The 18698-nt window shown below is 48.7% G+C and overlaps 1 protein-coding gene across 1 annotated transcript in view; it reads left to right on the top strand.

Moving 5' to 3' along the window:
* The first annotated feature begins 7531 nt into the window (after window positions 1–7531).
* Window positions 7532–18698, top strand: part of LOC115464563 (vomeronasal type-2 receptor 26-like) — a 33858-nt gene continuing 22691 nt past the window's right edge. The window contains exons 1-2 of the mRNA XM_030194930.1: window positions 7532–7733; window positions 18158–18317. Of these exons, the coding sequence (XP_030050790.1) occupies window positions 7532–7733; window positions 18158–18317 (362 nt within the window). The remainder of the gene's footprint in view (window positions 7734–18157; window positions 18318–18698) is intronic.

Raw genomic sequence — 18698 nt, 5'->3', positions numbered from 1 at the left:
CTCCCCCACTTGTGTGGGGATGAGCTGGGTTAATTCCCCTCCCCCGTTTCGGCGGTGGTGAGCTGGGCAGAGTGTCCCTTCGTGGGTGTAATTCTCTAAGTGCTGAGTCCTGCGGATGGAGCTTTGATATCGACATACTGAGGAGTTTCCGGCAGCACATGACCACATATAGGGAGGCAAAAGTTTGCTCTCTATCTCCACCTGCTGGTAGATGGACACAACCCACCAGTCTATGGATTGATCAGCTATGATTAATGGAAAGAAAATTATCAGGTATGATTATACATAATTTTACCTTTCTGACCATGAAATAATTTTGAAGAATTTTTAAATTACAATTTCAGTCAACAAGTTTTAAAAGTATACTGCTCATAGTACTGTAGATTCACTTCTTCACTAAGTGAAACTAAAAGAGGGCATGCACTTTTTTTATAACAGCTTTAACATAAAACATGCACCACCTGCTGGCCAAACTAGCGAAATGCACTTCAAGAGTTAATAAAGGCTGAATGATCTTATCCGTTAAATAAATACATTTTACAGGTTGAAAACACACTGTTTCTTCACAGTAGGGAATAAGTTACCTGTTCAGAGAGGAGCAGAAGGGGAACTAGCTTTATATACCATCAGTAGAATCTTGAATTTTATTCGGGAGGAGAAAGGAAGCCAGTGTTCAGAAATCAGAAGAAGAGTGACATGATCAAACCTTGCATTGAGAAGTAATTTGCTGTTGATTGGATGAGTTGTAAGCGTTTTATACTCTGTAAAGGTAGGCCTGCAAGAGGGGAGTTACAATAGTCCAAATGAGAAATAACCAGTGCATGTATAAGTGAACATAAAAATGTGGCAGGGAGGATGAAGCAGACAGACCGAAGACAGTGAAGAGCAAGAAAGGAAGCACGAAGAATCAAATCTATGTGAGATTTGAAGAATAGAGCTGAGTCAAAAATGACACCCAGAGAATTGACTGAGTCCTTGAAAGCTAAGGTAGTGCCTTCTAACAGAGGGGCAGGTACTGGTGAATGGTGGGCAGGAGAGAAAAGAATCTATTCACACTTATCAGCATTAAGAAACAAAAGGTTAAATTTAAGCTATGAGGAGACCTTGGAGAGACAGTTATTGAGAGATGAGACTGGAGATGTGTCTGAGACCCTAAAGAAGATTTGAATGTCATCCACATAACAAAATGGAGTGTAGGAACAGTCCTAGACAATAGTGAGTAGAGGGGCTAGAAAAATATTAAGGAGAGCTGGTAACAGTATAGAGCCTTGAGTACTCTAGAAAGAAGAGGAAGGGAATCTGTGGTTTTGCCATGAAAAGAAAGATGGTAGGAACGATTAGAAAGATAACTGTTAAACCAAGAAAGAGCAATATCAGAAATACCAATAGATTGAAGTCGCTGAAGAAGGAAAGTGTGGTCAATGAGGTCAAAAAATGAAGACAGATCTAAAGATACTAGACTGACTGACGTTGATCTAGTGTGGTACGGATAAGATCATTCAAAGATAATAGGAGGGTGTCGGTTCTATGTTTTGGTCTGAAGCCTGCCTGGAATGGATGAAGGATATTGCTAGATTCAGTATGTTCAATAAGTTGGTTGTGGACAACTTTCTCAAGGAGATTCACAAACAAAAGGCAGATTTGAGATAGGGCGGAAATTCTATGGGACAGAGGGTTCGAGATGTGGTTTCTTGAGTAGTGGATGGACAGGCGCATGTTTCCATAAGGATGGGACAATACCTGTGGAGAGAGGTGAAGAGATTAAAGGGTGGAGAAACAGGATGATTATTGAGCTAAGGTGTTGGACTAGTCTTGATAGCCACGGGTCTGACGAGGAAGTGGAAGGTTTAAGGGAACCAAGAGTGCATGAAAGAGAAGAGACTGAGGGTAGATTGAAGGAGGACCAAGATGAGGAAGGACACATAACAGAGCAGGGGTTAGATGACTCCGAGGGAGGGAGAGGGAAGAAGCACACAACGAAGCTTAGAGATTTTTGTTTGACATGCAGAGGATAGAGAATTCAACAACAAAACTGAAGGGTCATAGTCTAAAGCAGTAGTTGAGGCTGGAGCAATCTCGTAAGCACGTGGATCAAGGCCTGGGGCTGGTTGCAGGCTCAGGCAATTTTTTCACCAAAGTATGTAGTTCTCACCGAGCGCAGGACTTTCCGATATTCATGAAAAAATGAATGCATTGAGGGAGAACTTTTTTTCCGCCAGTTCTTTTCAGATGAACATAGTTGAGCACGTGAAGCACGGAGAACAGGAGAAAACTAGGGGGCAGAGTGAACACTTGGAGACCAGGGGGGCATGGACATCAAGGAGAGAACGCAGTGAATGATCCAACGAGGCGACACAGGTATCCAAAGAAGGAGTAGGGGAAGGTAGAGAGAGTCGAGTGACTGCTGAAGAAATAGCTGACAGTTTTGTCAAATGATCTGTAGGAACTTGAGGGGGGGGGGGGGAACAGACGAGTAGGCAGGATTAATGGAAAAATAATCAGATGATGATCCGACCAGGGAACAGGAATAGAGTAAAGGGACCGGGCAGGGTTAGTAAGTGTAGGAGAGGAAAAAGCAAAATAGAGTTTTGCCAGCTTTATTGGTAGGGAAAGGTAATGTGTTGGGTCAAATCCAGACTGGATGTTAAGGCAAGGAAGGAGGAGCAAGCCTCTGAGGGAGGGAGATTAAAATCACTCGCAAAAAGTGGGGAAAGCAGGGTGGAGCACTCAGACAGCTGAGGGGAGATATGATAGAGGTCTATAAAATCCTGAATGGAGTGGATCAGGTAAATGTGAAATTGTTTATGCTTTCAAAAAATACAAAGACTAGGGGACACACTGAAGTTATGTAGTAATATTTTTTTAAAGAGAAAATATATTTTCATGGTTGGGGAGAAGGGGAAGGATACACTGAAGGGCACAGTGTGGAAAGGAAGTGATAATAGCAGTGATTCAGCTGAATGAGAACTGGGTTGTAGTTTTCAATCTCTTTCTATTCCCTGTTCTGCCCTGCAGTTTTCAGTGCCTTATCTTATATTCTATATCCTCCCTCTCCCATGCATTTTCGTGTATGTTTTCCCAATTTCTAAACTACGCTTCATACATCTAACAAATTGGACTCTGATCCTTGAAATCTCATATGTCAAGAACGTGATTAGTCTATAAGGTACTGCTTAACCTCTGTCATTTTTGGTACTCCAGATGAACACGGCCACACCCCCCCCCCCCCCCCCCCCCCCCCCGAAAGGTTTTATAGAGTAAGGGCCATCTTACATTTAGCTGGGATTTGCAAAGCAAAGCCATCTTCCTCCTCAACCCTCCAGACCGGTCAAGACGCTTGGGTTATGCTCGCCTACCAGCAGAGGGAGACTGAGAACACTAACTTCAAATTATTTACATATAACCTGTGCCTAGCCATCTGTCGTCAGTATTTTCTCAGTCTTAGCAGAGGGTAGACAGGCAACCTGTGCAGCTTGTCCGGTCTGGTAGGATTCAGAGATTATTTAGGAGCTTCTTTTGGTCTGTTTTTAGCTCTTATCCCTGTGCCTGGAAGACTTTAGCGTGCTGGGGGTTGGTGGGTTCGGTGGGGCCTGCCATTGTCCCCTTTGGGGTGTCATACCCGGGTGGCCGGGTCCCTCCCCCTAACTGGCTCTCCCGTTTGGGCAACTTTGTGCCTCGGCTGCAGTTCTGTGCTGCAGCCTTGAGTGCCGTGTAGTTTTAGCAGCAGCAGGGCTCAATTTCAGGCTGCAATAAAGTTTGACAACAAAAAAAAAAGACTCTAAGTCTCCCTGAGATCGAAGGCCCAGACGGTGTTGAGAACTGAGTGAGCTGCACTCTGGGGTTCCGGAGCTGTTCAGCGGTTTTGGGGCGCTGCTTTTGCAGGCTACGGGTGAGTGAGTTTCGGGCTGTCAGCTGTTCATTTAGGCGCGCAATGTCGGGAAAGCCGCTATGATGCAGATCTTGTGCGCGCCGGGGGGTTGACGCGGTTGGCGGTTCCTGCCGTTTTTGTGATGAACCGAAGTCTTCTACCTCCGCTCCGCCGGTGTTAGCGGCGGAGGTACCCGCGTCTGGCCCTCCAGAGCTGGGAGCGCCTCAGTCTAGCAGCACGGCGGCAGTCCCGATTTTGGCGGGAACCGCCGCCATTTTGGAATCGGCACCGCAAGGCCCAGAGTTGGTTGGAGGACCTATAGGCAGTCCGTTCTCGGGTTTTGCTGGGGGGGACGTGCCTGGTCGGATGGGTTTCCCGCAGGATTTTATTTGGAGTTTATTCCAGGCCTGGCAGGCGGGGCCGACGCGAGCGGAGCCCCCTAGTCTTGGGACGGGGGGGGGGGGGGCTAGTGTTAAGAGACCACGTGTAGAGTGGTCTGAGGACTTGGAAAGTTTTTCCCCTCCGGAGTCAGAGGGCGAGTTTAGTCCCCTGGAGGAGGATATGGGGACGTTGGCTGGTTATGATAAGGAGCTTGCTGTGCCTGGGGAGGACCCTTCGGTGGTCCGCATTTTTCACTGGGATGAGTTGGCGGAACTTATTGAGCAGGTGTCGTCGACTCTCAAGTTTGAGGCGTCAGCTCCGGTGGCAGCCGGGACGCAGGATCCATTTGTTAAGGGGATTCAGCAGGTATCTCGTACTTTCCCTATGAACGCGGATCTGAGAGAAATGATTACCCAGGAGTGGCGTTCGCCAGAAGATCAGTGTAAAGTGGCTCAAGCCATGGCTAAGCTGTCCCCATTCCGCAGGAGGATAGAGATTCCCTCCGGCCTCCAACCGTGGATGCCGTGGTGATGGCTGTGACTAAGGCTACGGCTATTCTTGTGGATGGGGGGGGGGCCGCGTTGCGGGACCTGCAGGACAGGAAATTGGAGACGTTTCTCAAGCGGAGTTTTGATTTGTCTGCCTTGGCGCTGCAGGCGTCGGTTTGTGGAGGCCTGGTGACCCGGGCGTGTTTCCGCTGGGCTGAGCGGCTGCTGGATAGCCCGCCGGCTGATAGGGCTTCTTTAGTTCAAGATTTGGCAAAGTTGGCGATGGGGTCGTCCTTCATGGCTGATGCGCTGTACGATTTGTTACGGGCTTCGGCTAAGAACATGACCCTGGCGGTAGCTGCTCGTTGGACCCTGTGTTTGCGGGGCTGGGTGGCTGATGCTGCTTCTAAGGCAAAGCTGTGTTCGCTTCCGTTTAAAGGTTCTTTGCTTTTTGGGGAAGAGTTGGATAAGTTGGTGAGGGTTCTTGGTGATGCTAAGGTCTCTCGTCTTCCTAAGGCTGCTAGGGGGTCCGCGGTGCGCGGCCGGTTTCAGGAAGCTCGGCGATATCGGCCTGGCAGGTCCTCTGGGGGGACTAGGGGTCGTTTTTCCCAGCGAACTCAGTCCTTTCGAGGTGGTCGCCGTGGAGGGTGAGGTTCCTCTTTGGGAACGACCGGTGCGTCCCGTCCTTCGCAATGATGGTTTGGGGACCCAACCTCTGGTTCGCGTGGGGGCTCATTTGCGCTTGTTTTACCAGAGGTGGGTCCAGATCACGTCAGATCAGTGGGTGCTGCAGATTGTGCGAGACGGCTACGCGTTAGAGTTCGACGGTCCTCTGCCCGATTTCTTTCTCGTGTCTCCTTGTCATTCCAGGCGCAAGGTGAGAACAGTGCGAGAGACTGTGTCGCGTCTGGTCGATTTAGGAGCAGTAGTTCCGGTTCCTCCAAGAGAGCGTGGAACGAGTTGTTATTCCATTTACTTCATAGTCCCCAAAAAGGAGGATTCCTTTCGGCCCATTTTGGACCTCAAGAAGGTCAATGCGGCTCTGAAGGTTCCTTCCTTTCGAATGGAGACGTTACGCTCGGTCATTGTAGCGGTTCAAGAAGGAGAGTTTCTGACGTCTTTAGATCTGACGAAGGCTTACTTGCACATTCCCAGCCTAGAGGCACACCAGTGCTTTCTTCGCTTTGTGGTGTTGGGGAGACGTTTTCAGTTTTGTGCTCTTCCGTTCGGCCTGGCAACAGCGCCTCGCACTTTTTCCAAGGTCATGGTAGTGGTGGCGGCTGCGCTGCATTTGCAGGGCATTTTGGTCCATCCGTACCTAGACGACTGGTTGATTCGGGCCAAATCAAAGTCAGAGAGTGAGGAGGTCACCGGCCGGGTGGTGTCCTTTCTACAGTCTCTCGGATGGGTAGTCAATCTGGCCAAGAGTCACCTCGTTCTGTCGCAGTCCCTAGAGTATTTGGGAGTCCGTTTCGACATGAAGAGAGGCCGTGTGTTTTTGACAGCTCCTCGCATTTCCAAGCTACAGTCTCAAATCCGGCAGCTCCGAGCTCAGAGGCCGCCGCTGATGGCGGCATCAATAGAGGTGGTGCCCTGGGCCAGGGCCCACATGAGACCTTTGCAGGTAGCGTTGTTGTCTCGCTGGTCTCCTCAGTTTCAGAGTTTGGAGGACAGGCTCTCGCTGCCGGAGGTGGCTCGGTGCAGTCTTCGCTGGTGGCTCCACTCTCCGAATCTAGCGAAGGGCATGCCGCTGGACACTCCAGATTGGGTGGTGCTGACCACGGATGCGAGTCTGTCAGGATGGGGGGCGCATTGTCTGGGTCAGGTGGCCCAAGGGCGTTGGAGGAGGCGAGTTGGTCCATCAATCGCCTGGAGACAAGAGCTATTCGGTTGGCTCTTCGGGCCTTTCAGAGGCTTCTAGACGGCAAGGCAGTCAGGGTTCTTTCAGACAATGCCACGGCCGTCGCTTATGTAAATCAACAGGGGGGAACGAAGAGTCCCGGGTTAGCTGTAGAGGCGACAGAGTTGCTGTCATGGGCAGAAGTTCATCTGCAGAGTCTATCGGCGGGACACGTGGCAGGGGTGGACAACGTGAGTGCGGATTATCTGAGCAGGCACACGTTGGATCCCGGAGAGTGGGCTCTCCATCCCTCCATGTTCGAGCGGATAGTGTTGCAGTGGGGTCGGCCAGTGTTGGATCTTATGGCGTCGGCCGACAATGCGCAGGTCTCTCGGTTCTTCAGTCGTTGAAGGGATGCTCGAGCCGAGGGCATCGACGCGTTGGTGCTTCCGTGGCCAACTCAGCAGTTGCTCTACGTGTTTCCGCCATGGCCGCTGGTGGGCCGCGTGGTGCAGCAGATCGGTCGTCACTCGGGGTTAGTGGTTCTGATAGCGCCCAATTGGCCTCGTCATCCGTGGTACGGAGATCTGATGCGGTTGCTGGTGCAGGATCCGATTCCCTTGGGGCCTCGGGTGCGACTGGTTCAGGGGCCGGTTGAGATGGCAGATCCCTGTCCGTTCTTGCTTACGGCTTGGCTCTTGAGAGGCACCGGTTGAGAAAGAAAGGTTTTTCGCCCAGGGTGGTTTAGTGGAGGAGTGGCCTAGTGGTTAGGGTGGTGGACTTTGGTCCTGGGGAACTGAGGAACTGAGTTCGATTCCCACTTCAGGCACAGGCAGCTCCTTGTGACTCTGGGCAAGTCACTTAACCCTCCATTGCCCCATGTAAACTGCATTGAGCCTGCCATGAGTGGGAAAGCGCGGAGTACAAATGTAACAAAAATAAAATAAAAATACGATGTTGAGGTCTCGCAAGAGGTCTACTTCTTTGGCGTCTGTGCGGGTGTGGCGCACCTTCGAGAATTGGTGTCAAGAGCAGGGCTATGTCCCTTTGCGTGCTTCGGTGGTGGAAGTTTTGGATTTTCTGCAGGATGGCTTGGAGAGGGGGCTGTCGCTCTCTTCCCTGAAAGTGCAGGTTTCTGCCTTGTCTTGTTTTAGAGGTAAGATTCGGGGAGTTTCCTTGGCGGCTTCTCCTGATGTGGGGTGGTTCCTGAAGGCAGTGAAGTTGATTCGGCCGCCTCGTCGTCCGATGGTTCCACCTTGGGATTTAAATTTGGTCCTGGAGGCGTTGGTGGCACCTCCGTTTGAACCCTTGGCATCCATTACATGTAAGGATCTTACTTTGAAGGTGGTTTTTCTGGTGGCCACTTCTTCGGCACATAGGATTTCAGAGCTTCAGGCTCTGTCTTGCAGGGAGCCTTTTCTGTCATTTGCTAAGAAGAAAGTGATTTTACGGACGGTTCCTTCTTTTGTGCCTAAGGTGGTGTCTGCTTTTCATGTCAACCAGGTGATTTCATTGCCTGTGTTGGGTGATCGCGCTGGGGATCTTACGCAACATCGGCTGGCTAAGTTGGATGTACGGCACATTTTACGGTCTTATTTGCGCAGAACGCAGGATTTTTGAGCATCGGATAGGTTGTTTATGTTGTTTGGAGGTCCCAAAAAAGGGGCAGCAGCTTCCAAGGCTACTCTGGCTAGGTGGTTGAAGGAGACTATTGCTTCGGCTTACTTGTTGAAATGCCGTGCCGTGCCCTCGTTACTTAAGGCTCATTCTACTCGGGGGGGTAGCTGCTTCTTGGGCGGAAAGTAGTTTTATTCCTCCGCAGGATATTTGTAAGGCAGCAGCGTGGTCATCCATCCATTCCTTTGTGAAGCATTACAGACTTGATGTTCAGGCAAAAGAGGATGCTCGGTTTGGAGCGGCTGTGTTTTCTTCTGCTTTTCGAGGGTCCCACCCTTAAGTTTCTACTGCTTTGGTACTTCCCAAGCATCTTGACCGGTCTGGAGGGTTGAGGAGGAAGGTGAAATTAGGCCTTACCTGCTAATTTTCTTTCCTCTAGACCCTCCAGACCGGTCAAGAGCCCGCCCTGTGTATTATCAGAAGTGATTTTGAGCCGTGTTCTGCTATGACTGTTCTTTCAAGTTTAGTGTGGTCGGAGAGAATTTCTTTGACTCTAAGACACTACAGAGCGGGACGTTTTGACGTTCCATCTGTGGAGGCACACTGTTGGTGTTTGAGTATTGGTTTTCCAGGTACAGGGGTTGTTTTCTCATTTTCAGGTTTTTGGTTTCTGCTTTGCTAAGTGTATACTGATGACAGATGGCTAGGCACAGGTTATATGTACATAGTTTGAAGTTAGTGTTCTCAGTCTCCCTCTGCTGGTAGGCGAGCATAACCCAAGCGTCTTGACTGGTCTGGAGGGTCTAGAGTAAAGAAAATTAGCAGGTAAGGCCTAATTTCACCTTCCTCAGCAATCCTCCAGACCGTTCAAGACGCTTGGGTTATGCACTCCTACCAGCAGAGGGAGACTGAGAACTCTAAAACTTCTTATACAAGTAGCCTGTGCAGACCTTCTACTAACCAGTATTTTCTCAGTCTCAGCAGAGGGTAGATGTGTGCAGCCTGAGCAGTGTGCTCAGTCTGGTAGGCCCGTTTGGGGTTTCTAGGTTGGGTTGTAAATGTTAGAGAACCCACACTTGGATCTCTATTACAGGGTGTAAGTCCTAAGGAGCTTCTTATTCCCTGTGGGGTGTCACACCCGGGTGGCCAGGTCCCTCCCCCTGTGTTCTTCCTCTGGAGGACTGCTTGACCTCAGCTACAGACCTCGTTCTGTACCCTTGAGGCATTTAGGCATCAGCAACGAGGTTTTAAAAAAAATAATAATAATAAAATAAAGGCGGCTATTTTGGCCGTTCTTGTGGCAGTCCAGAGATAAAACGTCTTCAAGGGCATTCTTGCCTTAGGCGGTTTTGCCTATTAGTCTGTCAGAGCACAAAGCAACTGTTTGTTTTTATTGTGTTCTCGGCCATTATGTCTAAGCTGGCGAGGTGTCGGTTTTGCACGAAGTGCGGCGAAGTGAAAGGTGGCCAATGTAAATTTTGTGGGGAGCCTACGTTGTCAGCACTCTTGTCCCCCGTGCTTTCCCCTGAGTCAGCGGAGGTGTTGGGCGGCGATTTGACCGCACATTCCGGGCCGGCAATGGCAGGGCCAGTTTTGGCAGGAAACGTCCCGGGTTCACCTCGACAGCCGTTTTTGGCGGGAAGCACGGCCCTTTTGGCCGTGCATTCCGTACCGGCGCCGGGGGACCCGTGTGTGGTGGGAAGCGCACCTAGTTTAGCGGCAGATCACGCGATGGACCTGCCGCCTCGGGAGCGAGGGGGGTCCGTCGCGGAGACTGCAGGAAGTGTTGGGGCTTCAGCAGCATCGGGGGGGGGGTCTGGTTTCCCCCCCTGAGTTTGTTTGGTCTCTGTATAATGCCTGGAGAGCTGGCCCCTCTCAGGCTGTTTGTTCCCCAGAGGCTGCTAGCTCAGTGGGACATGGTTTTTCAGGAATGGTCTGTGCCGGAGGCTGCTTGTAAGGTGTCTAGGGCTATGGCGCGGCTGTATCCCTTGCCTCCGGAAGATTTGGCCCTGCTGAAACCACCTACTGTGGATGCGGTGGTTACGGCGGTTACTAAGGCTATGACCATTCCGGTGGATGGCAGTACAGCCTTACGGGATCCTCAGGATAGGAAGCTAGAGTCCTTTCTGAAGCGAAGCTTTGATTTGTCGGCTTTTGCCTTGCAAGCCTCTGTGTGTGGGGGCTTGGTAGCCAGAGCTTGTTTCCGTTGGTCGGAGAAGCTCTTGGATGAGCCTGCGTTAGATAGGACTGATTTGGTTCAGGACCTGGCCAAATTGGAGATGGGGTCTTCGTTTTTGGCGGACACCCTTTATGATTTGCTAAGGGTTTGGGTAAGAATATGGCTCTGGCGGTGACGGCTCGCAGGGCTCTTTGGCTTAGGGGCTGGGTGGCAGATGCAGCCTCTAAAGCAAAGTTGTGTTTGCTACCTTTCAAAGGTTCTATGTTGTTTGGAGAGGACTTGGATAAACTGATGAGTGGTCTTGGGGATACCAAGGTCTCACGGTTGCCGGAGTTACGGCCTAAGGCGGCTAGTCGAGGTGGTTCAGCTAGAGGTCGGTTTAAGAACGCGAGGCGGTACTGGCCGGGCAAATTGGTATCTCCTTCTAAAATCCGTTTTTTCCAGCGGACGCAGTCCTTTTGAGGGGGTCATCGAGGAGGTCGGGACTTCTCCGGAGGTGCCGGAAATGGTAATAAGTCCTCCTTATGAAGGTGTGCGGGTCCAGCCTCTGGTGAAGGTCGGGGCGCGACTTTGTCTGTTTTATCAGGGGTGGACCCAAATTACTTCAGATCAGTGAGTGCTGGAGGTCGTTCGCGATGGTTATGCGCTCTCGAGCACCCACTGCCGGATCTGTTTCTTCCCTCTCCTTGTCACTCTTGAGTCAAGTTAAAGGCTATTCAAGAGACTCTGGGTCGCTTAATCCAGTTGGGAGCTTTGGTACCCGTTCCTCAGCACGAGCAGGGAATGGGTTGTTATTCCATTTACTTTGTGGTGCCGAAGAAGGAGGACCAGTTTCGACCCATTTTAGATCTCAAGAGGGTCAATGGGGCGCTCAAGGTGCCATCCTTCTGCATGGAGACTCTGCGCTCGGTCATAGTGGCTGTTCATCAGGGAGTATTTCTCACATCACTGGACCTCACGGAAGCGTATCTGCATGTGCCAATTCAAGAGGCCCATCAGCGTTTCCTTCGTTTTGCTGTTTTAGGGAGGCACTTTCAGTTCTGTGCTCTGCCTTTTGGTCTGGCAATGGATCCACGCACCTTCTCCAAGATAATGGTGGTGGTGTTAGCAGCGGCTTTGCGGAGGCAGGGAATTCTGCTGCATCCGTATCTGGACGACTGGTTGATCTGGGCGACGTCTCGGGCTCACAGTGTGGCAGTGACGGCTCGGGTGGTCGCGTTTCTGGAATCGCTCAGATGGGTAGTGAATGTAGTCTAAAATCAGTTGATCCCATCGCAGAGTCTGGAGTACTTGGGAGTGCGGTTCGACACAGCAGTGGGTCGTGTTTTTCTGCCGGATTCTCGGATCGCCTCTCTTCAGCAGCAGGTCCGGCTGTTAATGTCCGTTCAGAGTCCGACGGTTCGAATGTACCTTCGGGTTCTGGGCCTCATGGCAGCGACAATAGAGGTAGTACCATGGGCCAGGGCGCATATGCGTCAGCTTCAGGCGGCTCTGTTGTCCCGGTGGTCTCCCCAGGTACACAGTTTGGAGTTGCGGTTGCCATTGAGGGGGGCTTCTCGGCGCAGTCTCCAGTAGTGGCTGTGTTCGGCCCATCTGAAAAAGGGCATGCCGTTGGAACCTCCTCAATGGGTGATTCTGGTAACGGATGCCAGTCTGCTGGGCTGGGAAGCTCAGTGTCTCGGTCGGTCCGCGCAGGGGCGGTGGTCGACAGAGGAAGCTCAGTGGTCTATCAACCGGTTGGAGACGAGGGCGATTCGGCTAGCTCTGTTGGCGTTTCGCTCAAGTGTGGTCGGAAAGGCGGTAAGAGTCATGTCCGACAACACGACAGCGGTAGCGTATGTCAACCGGCAGGGCGGTACAAAGAGTCAGCGGTTGGCAATCGAGACGGCTCTGCTCATGAGTTGGGCGGAAAGGCATCTAGTGCAGATTTCGGCGGCGCACATGGCCGGGGTGGACAACGTGAACACGGATTTTCTAAGCAGACACATGTTGGACCCCAGAGAATGGTCTCTGCTCCAGTCGGTGTTCGACCAGATAGTTCTAAAGTGGGGAATGCCAGTAGTGGATCTCATGGTGTCGGCACAGAATGCTCAGGTTCCTCGGTATTTCAGTCAGCATTGGGATCTGCGAGCGGAAGGGATCGATGCGTTGGTCCTTCCGTGGCCTCAGCGGGTGTTGCTGTACGTGTTTCCCCCATGGCCCTTGATAGGTTGAGTCTTTCAGAGGGTAGAATGTCATTCGGGTCTGGTGCTGTTGGTGGCTCCGAATTGGCCGCGTCGGCCGTGGTTCGGGGATTTGATGCGCTTGTTAGAAGGCGAGTCTCTGTGGCTGGGGGGCTCGGTGCTGTTGTGTCAGGGTCCAGTTGTCATGCCGGATCCGGCTCGGTTCTCTCTTACGGTGTGGCCCTTGAGAGGGAACGGTTGAGAAGGAAAGGGTTTTCCCCTCAGGTGATTCAGACAATGCTGCAGTCTCGCAAACTTGCGACGTCTTTGGCCTATATGCGTGTGTGGCACATATTTGAAGATTGGTGTGGGGACCGGGCCTGTGTCCCTTCGACAGCTTCTGTGTCGTGCATTTTAGATTTCTTGCAGGATGGTTTTGAGAAAGGCCTTTCATTGTCATCTTTGAAGGTGCAGCTGGCTGCTTTGGCGTGTTTTTGGGGTAAGGTGCAGGGCAGGTCGGTTGCGTCTTTCCCGGATGTGGTCCGCTTTTTGAGGGGGGTGAAGTTGCTTCATCCTCTTCAGCGGCCGGTAGTGCCTCAGTGGGATCTTAATATCGTTCTTGACTCTTTGGCGGGTTCTCCTTTTGAGCCCTTGGAGCCTTGTTCGATAAATGACCTTACTATGAAGGTGGTCTTTTTGGTAGCTTTATCGTCGGCTCGCAGGATTTCGGAACTTCAGACTCTTTCATGTAGGCCTCCGTTTCTGTGGTTTTCTAAGGAAAAGGTTTCGCTGCGTCCAGTCCCTTCGTTTTTGCCTAAGGTGGTATCCTCCTTTCATGTCAATCAGGTGATTTCGTTGCCGGTCTCGGGGGACCGGACGGGGGATGCTTCTCAGCGTCGTTTGGCGAAATTGGATGTGCGCAGAGTGTTGAAGGTTTACTTGCGCAGGTCATAGGAATTTAGGTCTTCGGACAGGTTATTTGTCCTTCATGGGGGCCCAAGAAGGGAGCGGCTGCTTCTAAGGCATCTATAGCTTGGTGGTTGAAGGTTGCCAGCTCTTCGGCTTACATATTGCATGGCCGTACGGTGCAGGTGGGGCTCAAGACACATTCCACTAGGGGGATGGCAGCTTCTTGCGAAGAGAGTAGTTTTGTTCCACCGGTGGACATTTGTAGAGCGGCGGTGTGGTCCTCCCTGCATTCTTTTGTCAGACATTACAGAGTGGATGTACAGGCAAGGGAGGATGCCAGTTTTGGAGCTGCAGTCCTGTCCTCTGGGCTTCGCAGGTCCCACCCTTAGATGTGTTTACTGCTTTGGTACGTCCCAAGCGTCTTGAACGGTCTGGAGGATTGCTGAGGAAGGTGAAATTAGACCTTACCTGCTAATTTTCTTTCCTCTAGATCCTCCAGACCGTTCAAGAGCCCACCGAGTGTATCGGACAGTTCAGTATGATATTTTCTTTAGACTTCAGTTGCTGATATTTCTAGTAGCTCCTGTGATTTGGGTCCTGGAGTTTTACTAAGGGCAGTTTGTGGTACCGTTTGTGCCCATCTGCAGTTGAATTCCCCTGTCTTAAGGGGAGGAGATCTGAGTGTGGATTCAGTGGTTTTGTTTAGGTGGAGGTCTTTTGTTCCTCTGCTTTGTTACTGTTTTACTGGTTAGTAGAAGGTCTGCACAGGCTACTTGTATAAGAAGTTTTAGTGTTCTCAGTCTCCCTCTGCTGGTAGGAGTGCATAACCCAAGCGTCTTGAACGGTCTGGAGGATCTAGAGGAAAGAAAATTAGCAGGTAAGGCCTAATTTCACCTTCTAAACTCTGCATGTCAGGGGCTCAGTATTAGGAATCTTCATGCACAGCTCTGCAGCCATGGAGAAACTAGGAAAAATTCCGATCTTTTAAGGAGCAGAAGGTTGTATCTTAAATCTGTCGAAAAACAGATTCCACGATTAAGGTGCCTTATCTGGGATAAGAGACAGCCAGATCTCAGACAAATTAGACATTGTAATTAGGGACGGGCTGTCATTTGCAATAACATATCCCATGTTGTTGCATGTTATTACTGAATGAAACCAGCACAAAAAAAATCATCATGTTTTTTGATTTGCCAAATATAGTGAACACTTTCGAAAGAGTGAGAACATGAGTTTGCTCTCATGATGACAAAATGGAAAAATGAAAATAAAACTTCCTGAAAATGACTCGGTAATCAACATGGAATGAAATTTTTTGAGCTGTCCATCCCTATTGGTAATTTTGGAAACTGTATTCACCAATTTGTGTTTTGAGCAAGTCTTATTATCCTCTTTGTTCTGACGCACTAATTTATTTCCAGAAAAAAATGAACGGGGATGTAAATCATATAGAAATTTCAAAGTTTCTAAGTAACTTTTAAAGAAGACCTTTTGCAATAGGTGGTGGAAGTTTTGGAATGTTTGTTCATCTTAAATGTTTACACTTCTCTAAGTACTCAAGTTGGTGAGTGGATATATATCTTCCCACAGAGATTTACACAAAGCCACAGTTTTAAGGCTTTCTCCATTCCACAAAATCCTGGGCGGAAGGTGCCTGTGTTTGCAGCTTTGACTTTTCTCGGTTTCAGGGTGTATTGCTTTCATAATTAACATAAAAAAACTCCATTCTTGGTATTGAAATCCATAAAGTCTGCAAGATGATCATCTAGGGTAGAGCGCTTCTTTACAGAGCACTGGCACCCGCCCCCACGGAGAATGGCCAAGTTATCAGAGCTAAAGAAAATACTTTTGCAATTTGTAGGTCTGGAAACAACCATACTGAGGCTGTGTTTTTACTGTCAACAAATTTTAATTTAGGTGCCAAATCTTTTATTCTCATTCTCCTAGCAAAGTTCCTGGAGACCTTGCAGGTGTAGGTTCATTGTATCACCTCTTCTCTGCATTTGAATAGCAAGTTGTCAAAGGTTGTAACTCCTTCCGAAGACAGAGAAATAGAGTTCTCGAGGGGAAATGCACCTGCTCTAGAGTGAGCTATCTTCTGAGAGAGATGCCCCTGGTTGGGAAATTGCCTTCTCCCTAACTGGATTATAATCTTATGGGCAACACAATCACCTATCCCACCAGACTGCATCCCATAATACTGTCCAGGGCTCCCAAGGAAGGAGATGTCAAATGGTACAGGTGCTTTCCTTTCCCCTTGGCCAGCAGCCAACAGAAATTTAAAAAAAGGATTTTCAAAGAATTTAGTAAATTTTTTTTTAATTTACTACTTAGTAGCTTAATTTCATGCCCTCTAGTCCTTGTATTTTTGGAAAGAGTAAACAGGCCTTGTTGGCAGCTAGATCAGGGAGATGGTGGACCTCAAAAAGGAACACTGTATCATCCTCCAAACACTTATTTCTCAGGTTGGAACAGACTGCCTTGGCAAGGATACAGCCCAACCTGTTCAGAATGCAATTCTTCCAAAAAAGGAGAATGCCTTCAGTTCCTAAGGCAAAGGCAGCAGCAACAGCAGTCTCAGAGATCTCAAAAAGGCACCCTATAGAACCAAAGACATCCTCTTCTTGTTGAGAAGAAACAGCATTACCAGTCTTTTTGGGTGAACCCAAATCCAAGCTCAAGTTTAAAAAAAAAAAAAAGGTAAGGGTAATCATCTCCCTGTATACTATAGTTGTAAACAACTTGTAGGGACTGCCTTTTGTGTGATGGTTTCTTGGCTGACTTAGTGGGATGGTTTGCTATTAACCTTCCCCAGTCATTTTTACCCCCCTGGCTAAGGCTGGGTATGCATTTGCCAAGTGAAAGTGGATGGATGGCTGAGTTGGCTAGTGTGGAATTTGAACTCAGGTTGTGGATGCAGTAGGCAAGCATCTTACTGATTGCACCACATGGCCGGCTAAGTTCATAATGGCCAAAGATAAACCTGCTATTGACACGGTCAGATTTGGCCACCAAACTTTGCCGGTGATTCACTGAAAAGCGGCAGATAACCAGTTATATAACCGGCTATCCCACACTAACCAGGAATATTCAGCAGGCGCTAGCCGGCTATCCCCCATTGAATATTGCCGGATAGCAGGTTAAGTACCCTTTAACCGCCCAGGAGCCGTTCCTGGCGGATTAAATGGTTTTGAATATCGTGGGGATAAAGCTATCTCAGTATTACAGTTCTTGTTTACTTGTGTTCTTTGTACCGCTGTCCCCATCGCTAGTTTGGCGGTTTTATTAGAAAACGCTGTTGACATTCAGGACCGAGGTTTGTGCATTATACGAAAGAAGCGTTTTTAATCTTGGCTTTTTTGCCGGGATTTTACTAGATTGTGACTATATAGAGGAGCATCTAGGATACAATTTCAAGTACCAACAGTGGTGTTGTTGCAAAAATTACTATTACAGGACTTTTTGGCTACCCCTGACACAGGTGCTTGAATGCTGAAATACATTCCGTGTCGGTCTTTACAATAAAGTCTACCTTCGTTCTGTTCCTGGAGGTCTGTTTTTGGTTTGGTTTCTTGGTGTACTTGGAACCCTCTCTTTTTTACTTCCATCTCCTTAGCCATCCAGTTCTAGAGGTGAGAGATCCTGCATCCCTGCACCCAAACCAGACTGTGTCAGCAATAATCTAATTTTTGGGGTGATAAATTCTATATCCCTGAGTCTTTCAGGTCTGGAAATTATCCTGTGCTCATTACCTAAACAGCGATGTGTTAGGGTTACAAGTTCTGTATACCTGTGACCATCACTTGAGCCATTCAAACACTGTATTCCTGTGTCTAACTTCTGAGCCATTTAGTCTTACAGACGAAAGGTTCCGTAACCTTCAACCATTCTCATGAATTCAGGCCCAGAGAGGAAAAGCTCTGTATTCTTTTGCCCGTTCCATGCTTTCCTTCACATTCCATCATTGAACCTGAGGATTCTCAGTATCTCCAAGTCTTTTATTTAACTCTCTCCATGTATCTGTGAGGGGCTTATTTCTTGTCAAACACAGTTAATTTTCATTTCTAAAATGGCAGGAAAAATTAAAGAATATGCAATTAGACAAGATTTGTGTGGTTCCTCCCATATATCCCAGAGGACACGGCAGGCTGTGATTATCAACCAGGCCTCGTTATTAAAAGTCTTGCACCTACTCATCATGTAATGTGTGCAGGAAGACACCTGAGGTCCACCTTGTGTAATTGCAACTACAAAATTACAGGGGTCGTTGAAAGAACCCCAGTCAGAGAAGATATGAACTCCTTACCTCTAAAGACAGATGTTGCAGTTATTCAGATCTAAGAATTTTTTAAATCTTGTTTTTTTCTGCAGATTCCAAACTTGATTTTCTTCTGCTTTTCCCCTAGAACTTTCTTCTTCTGATTCTAACCTCTGTGGTGAATTTTTTTCTATTATTTCTTTTTTGCTTCTCTCTGCACTTTCTGTTTTTAGATTTTTGTAATCTGTTTTCTTGTCTCTTCTTTCTTGATCTCACTTTGTCTCTATGATCTTTCTTGCTACACATGCTTCATTTTGCTGTGTCTCTTCATGTCTTTACCTTTGTATCATCTCTGCTTCCCATAATCAAACCAGAGGTTTTGTGAAAAGGGATGAGTGCTGAGGAAATGAGGATTTGTGACTGGTTGGTTCTCCTGCTTCTTGCTGATGCCACAGGAAAAGTCACAACTACAGGATGCAGACTGGAGCTCCAGAAGATGACCTCTTTCTCCATGGATGGAGACTTTGTCTTGGGGGTGATATTTCCAGCTTATACTAGTGTGATTTACCCGTTTCCTGACTTCAGAGAGATCCTTAAGCCAGCGCACTGTGAGGGGTAAGATGCCTCAACTAGGAATTTTAAGTTTGACTGCTAACCAGGAGAAAGGTCGAGATATATCAGCTGGTAAGAAAAGGGGACCAAGCAGCATTACATGAATCTCCTTTTAGCAAGTAACACTACAGATTAGTGTGAGTGGAATTCGAAGAAGCCCATGAGAATTGAACGGGCTTCTTTGCATTCAGAGCACTCTAATCGGTAGCACTGCTTTGTAAAAGGAGCACATAGTTTGGTTGTGTTTATGTCACTAAGGAGCTCATTTTCAAAAGTGAACAACGTCCAAAGTGTGGTATAAATCTGCATTTGGCCGTTTTTCTCATAAAAATGTCCAAATTGGTATTTTCAAAACCATTTTTTAGACATTTTTCTATGAAGTCC

Source organism: Microcaecilia unicolor, chromosome 3, assembly GCF_901765095.1.
Source record: "Microcaecilia unicolor chromosome 3, aMicUni1.1, whole genome shotgun sequence".
Classification (NCBI taxonomy): domain Eukaryota; kingdom Metazoa; phylum Chordata; class Amphibia; order Gymnophiona; family Siphonopidae; genus Microcaecilia; species Microcaecilia unicolor.
Note: the sequence above shows the minus strand (reverse complement) of the source record. Positions and strands in the feature narration are given on the sequence as shown.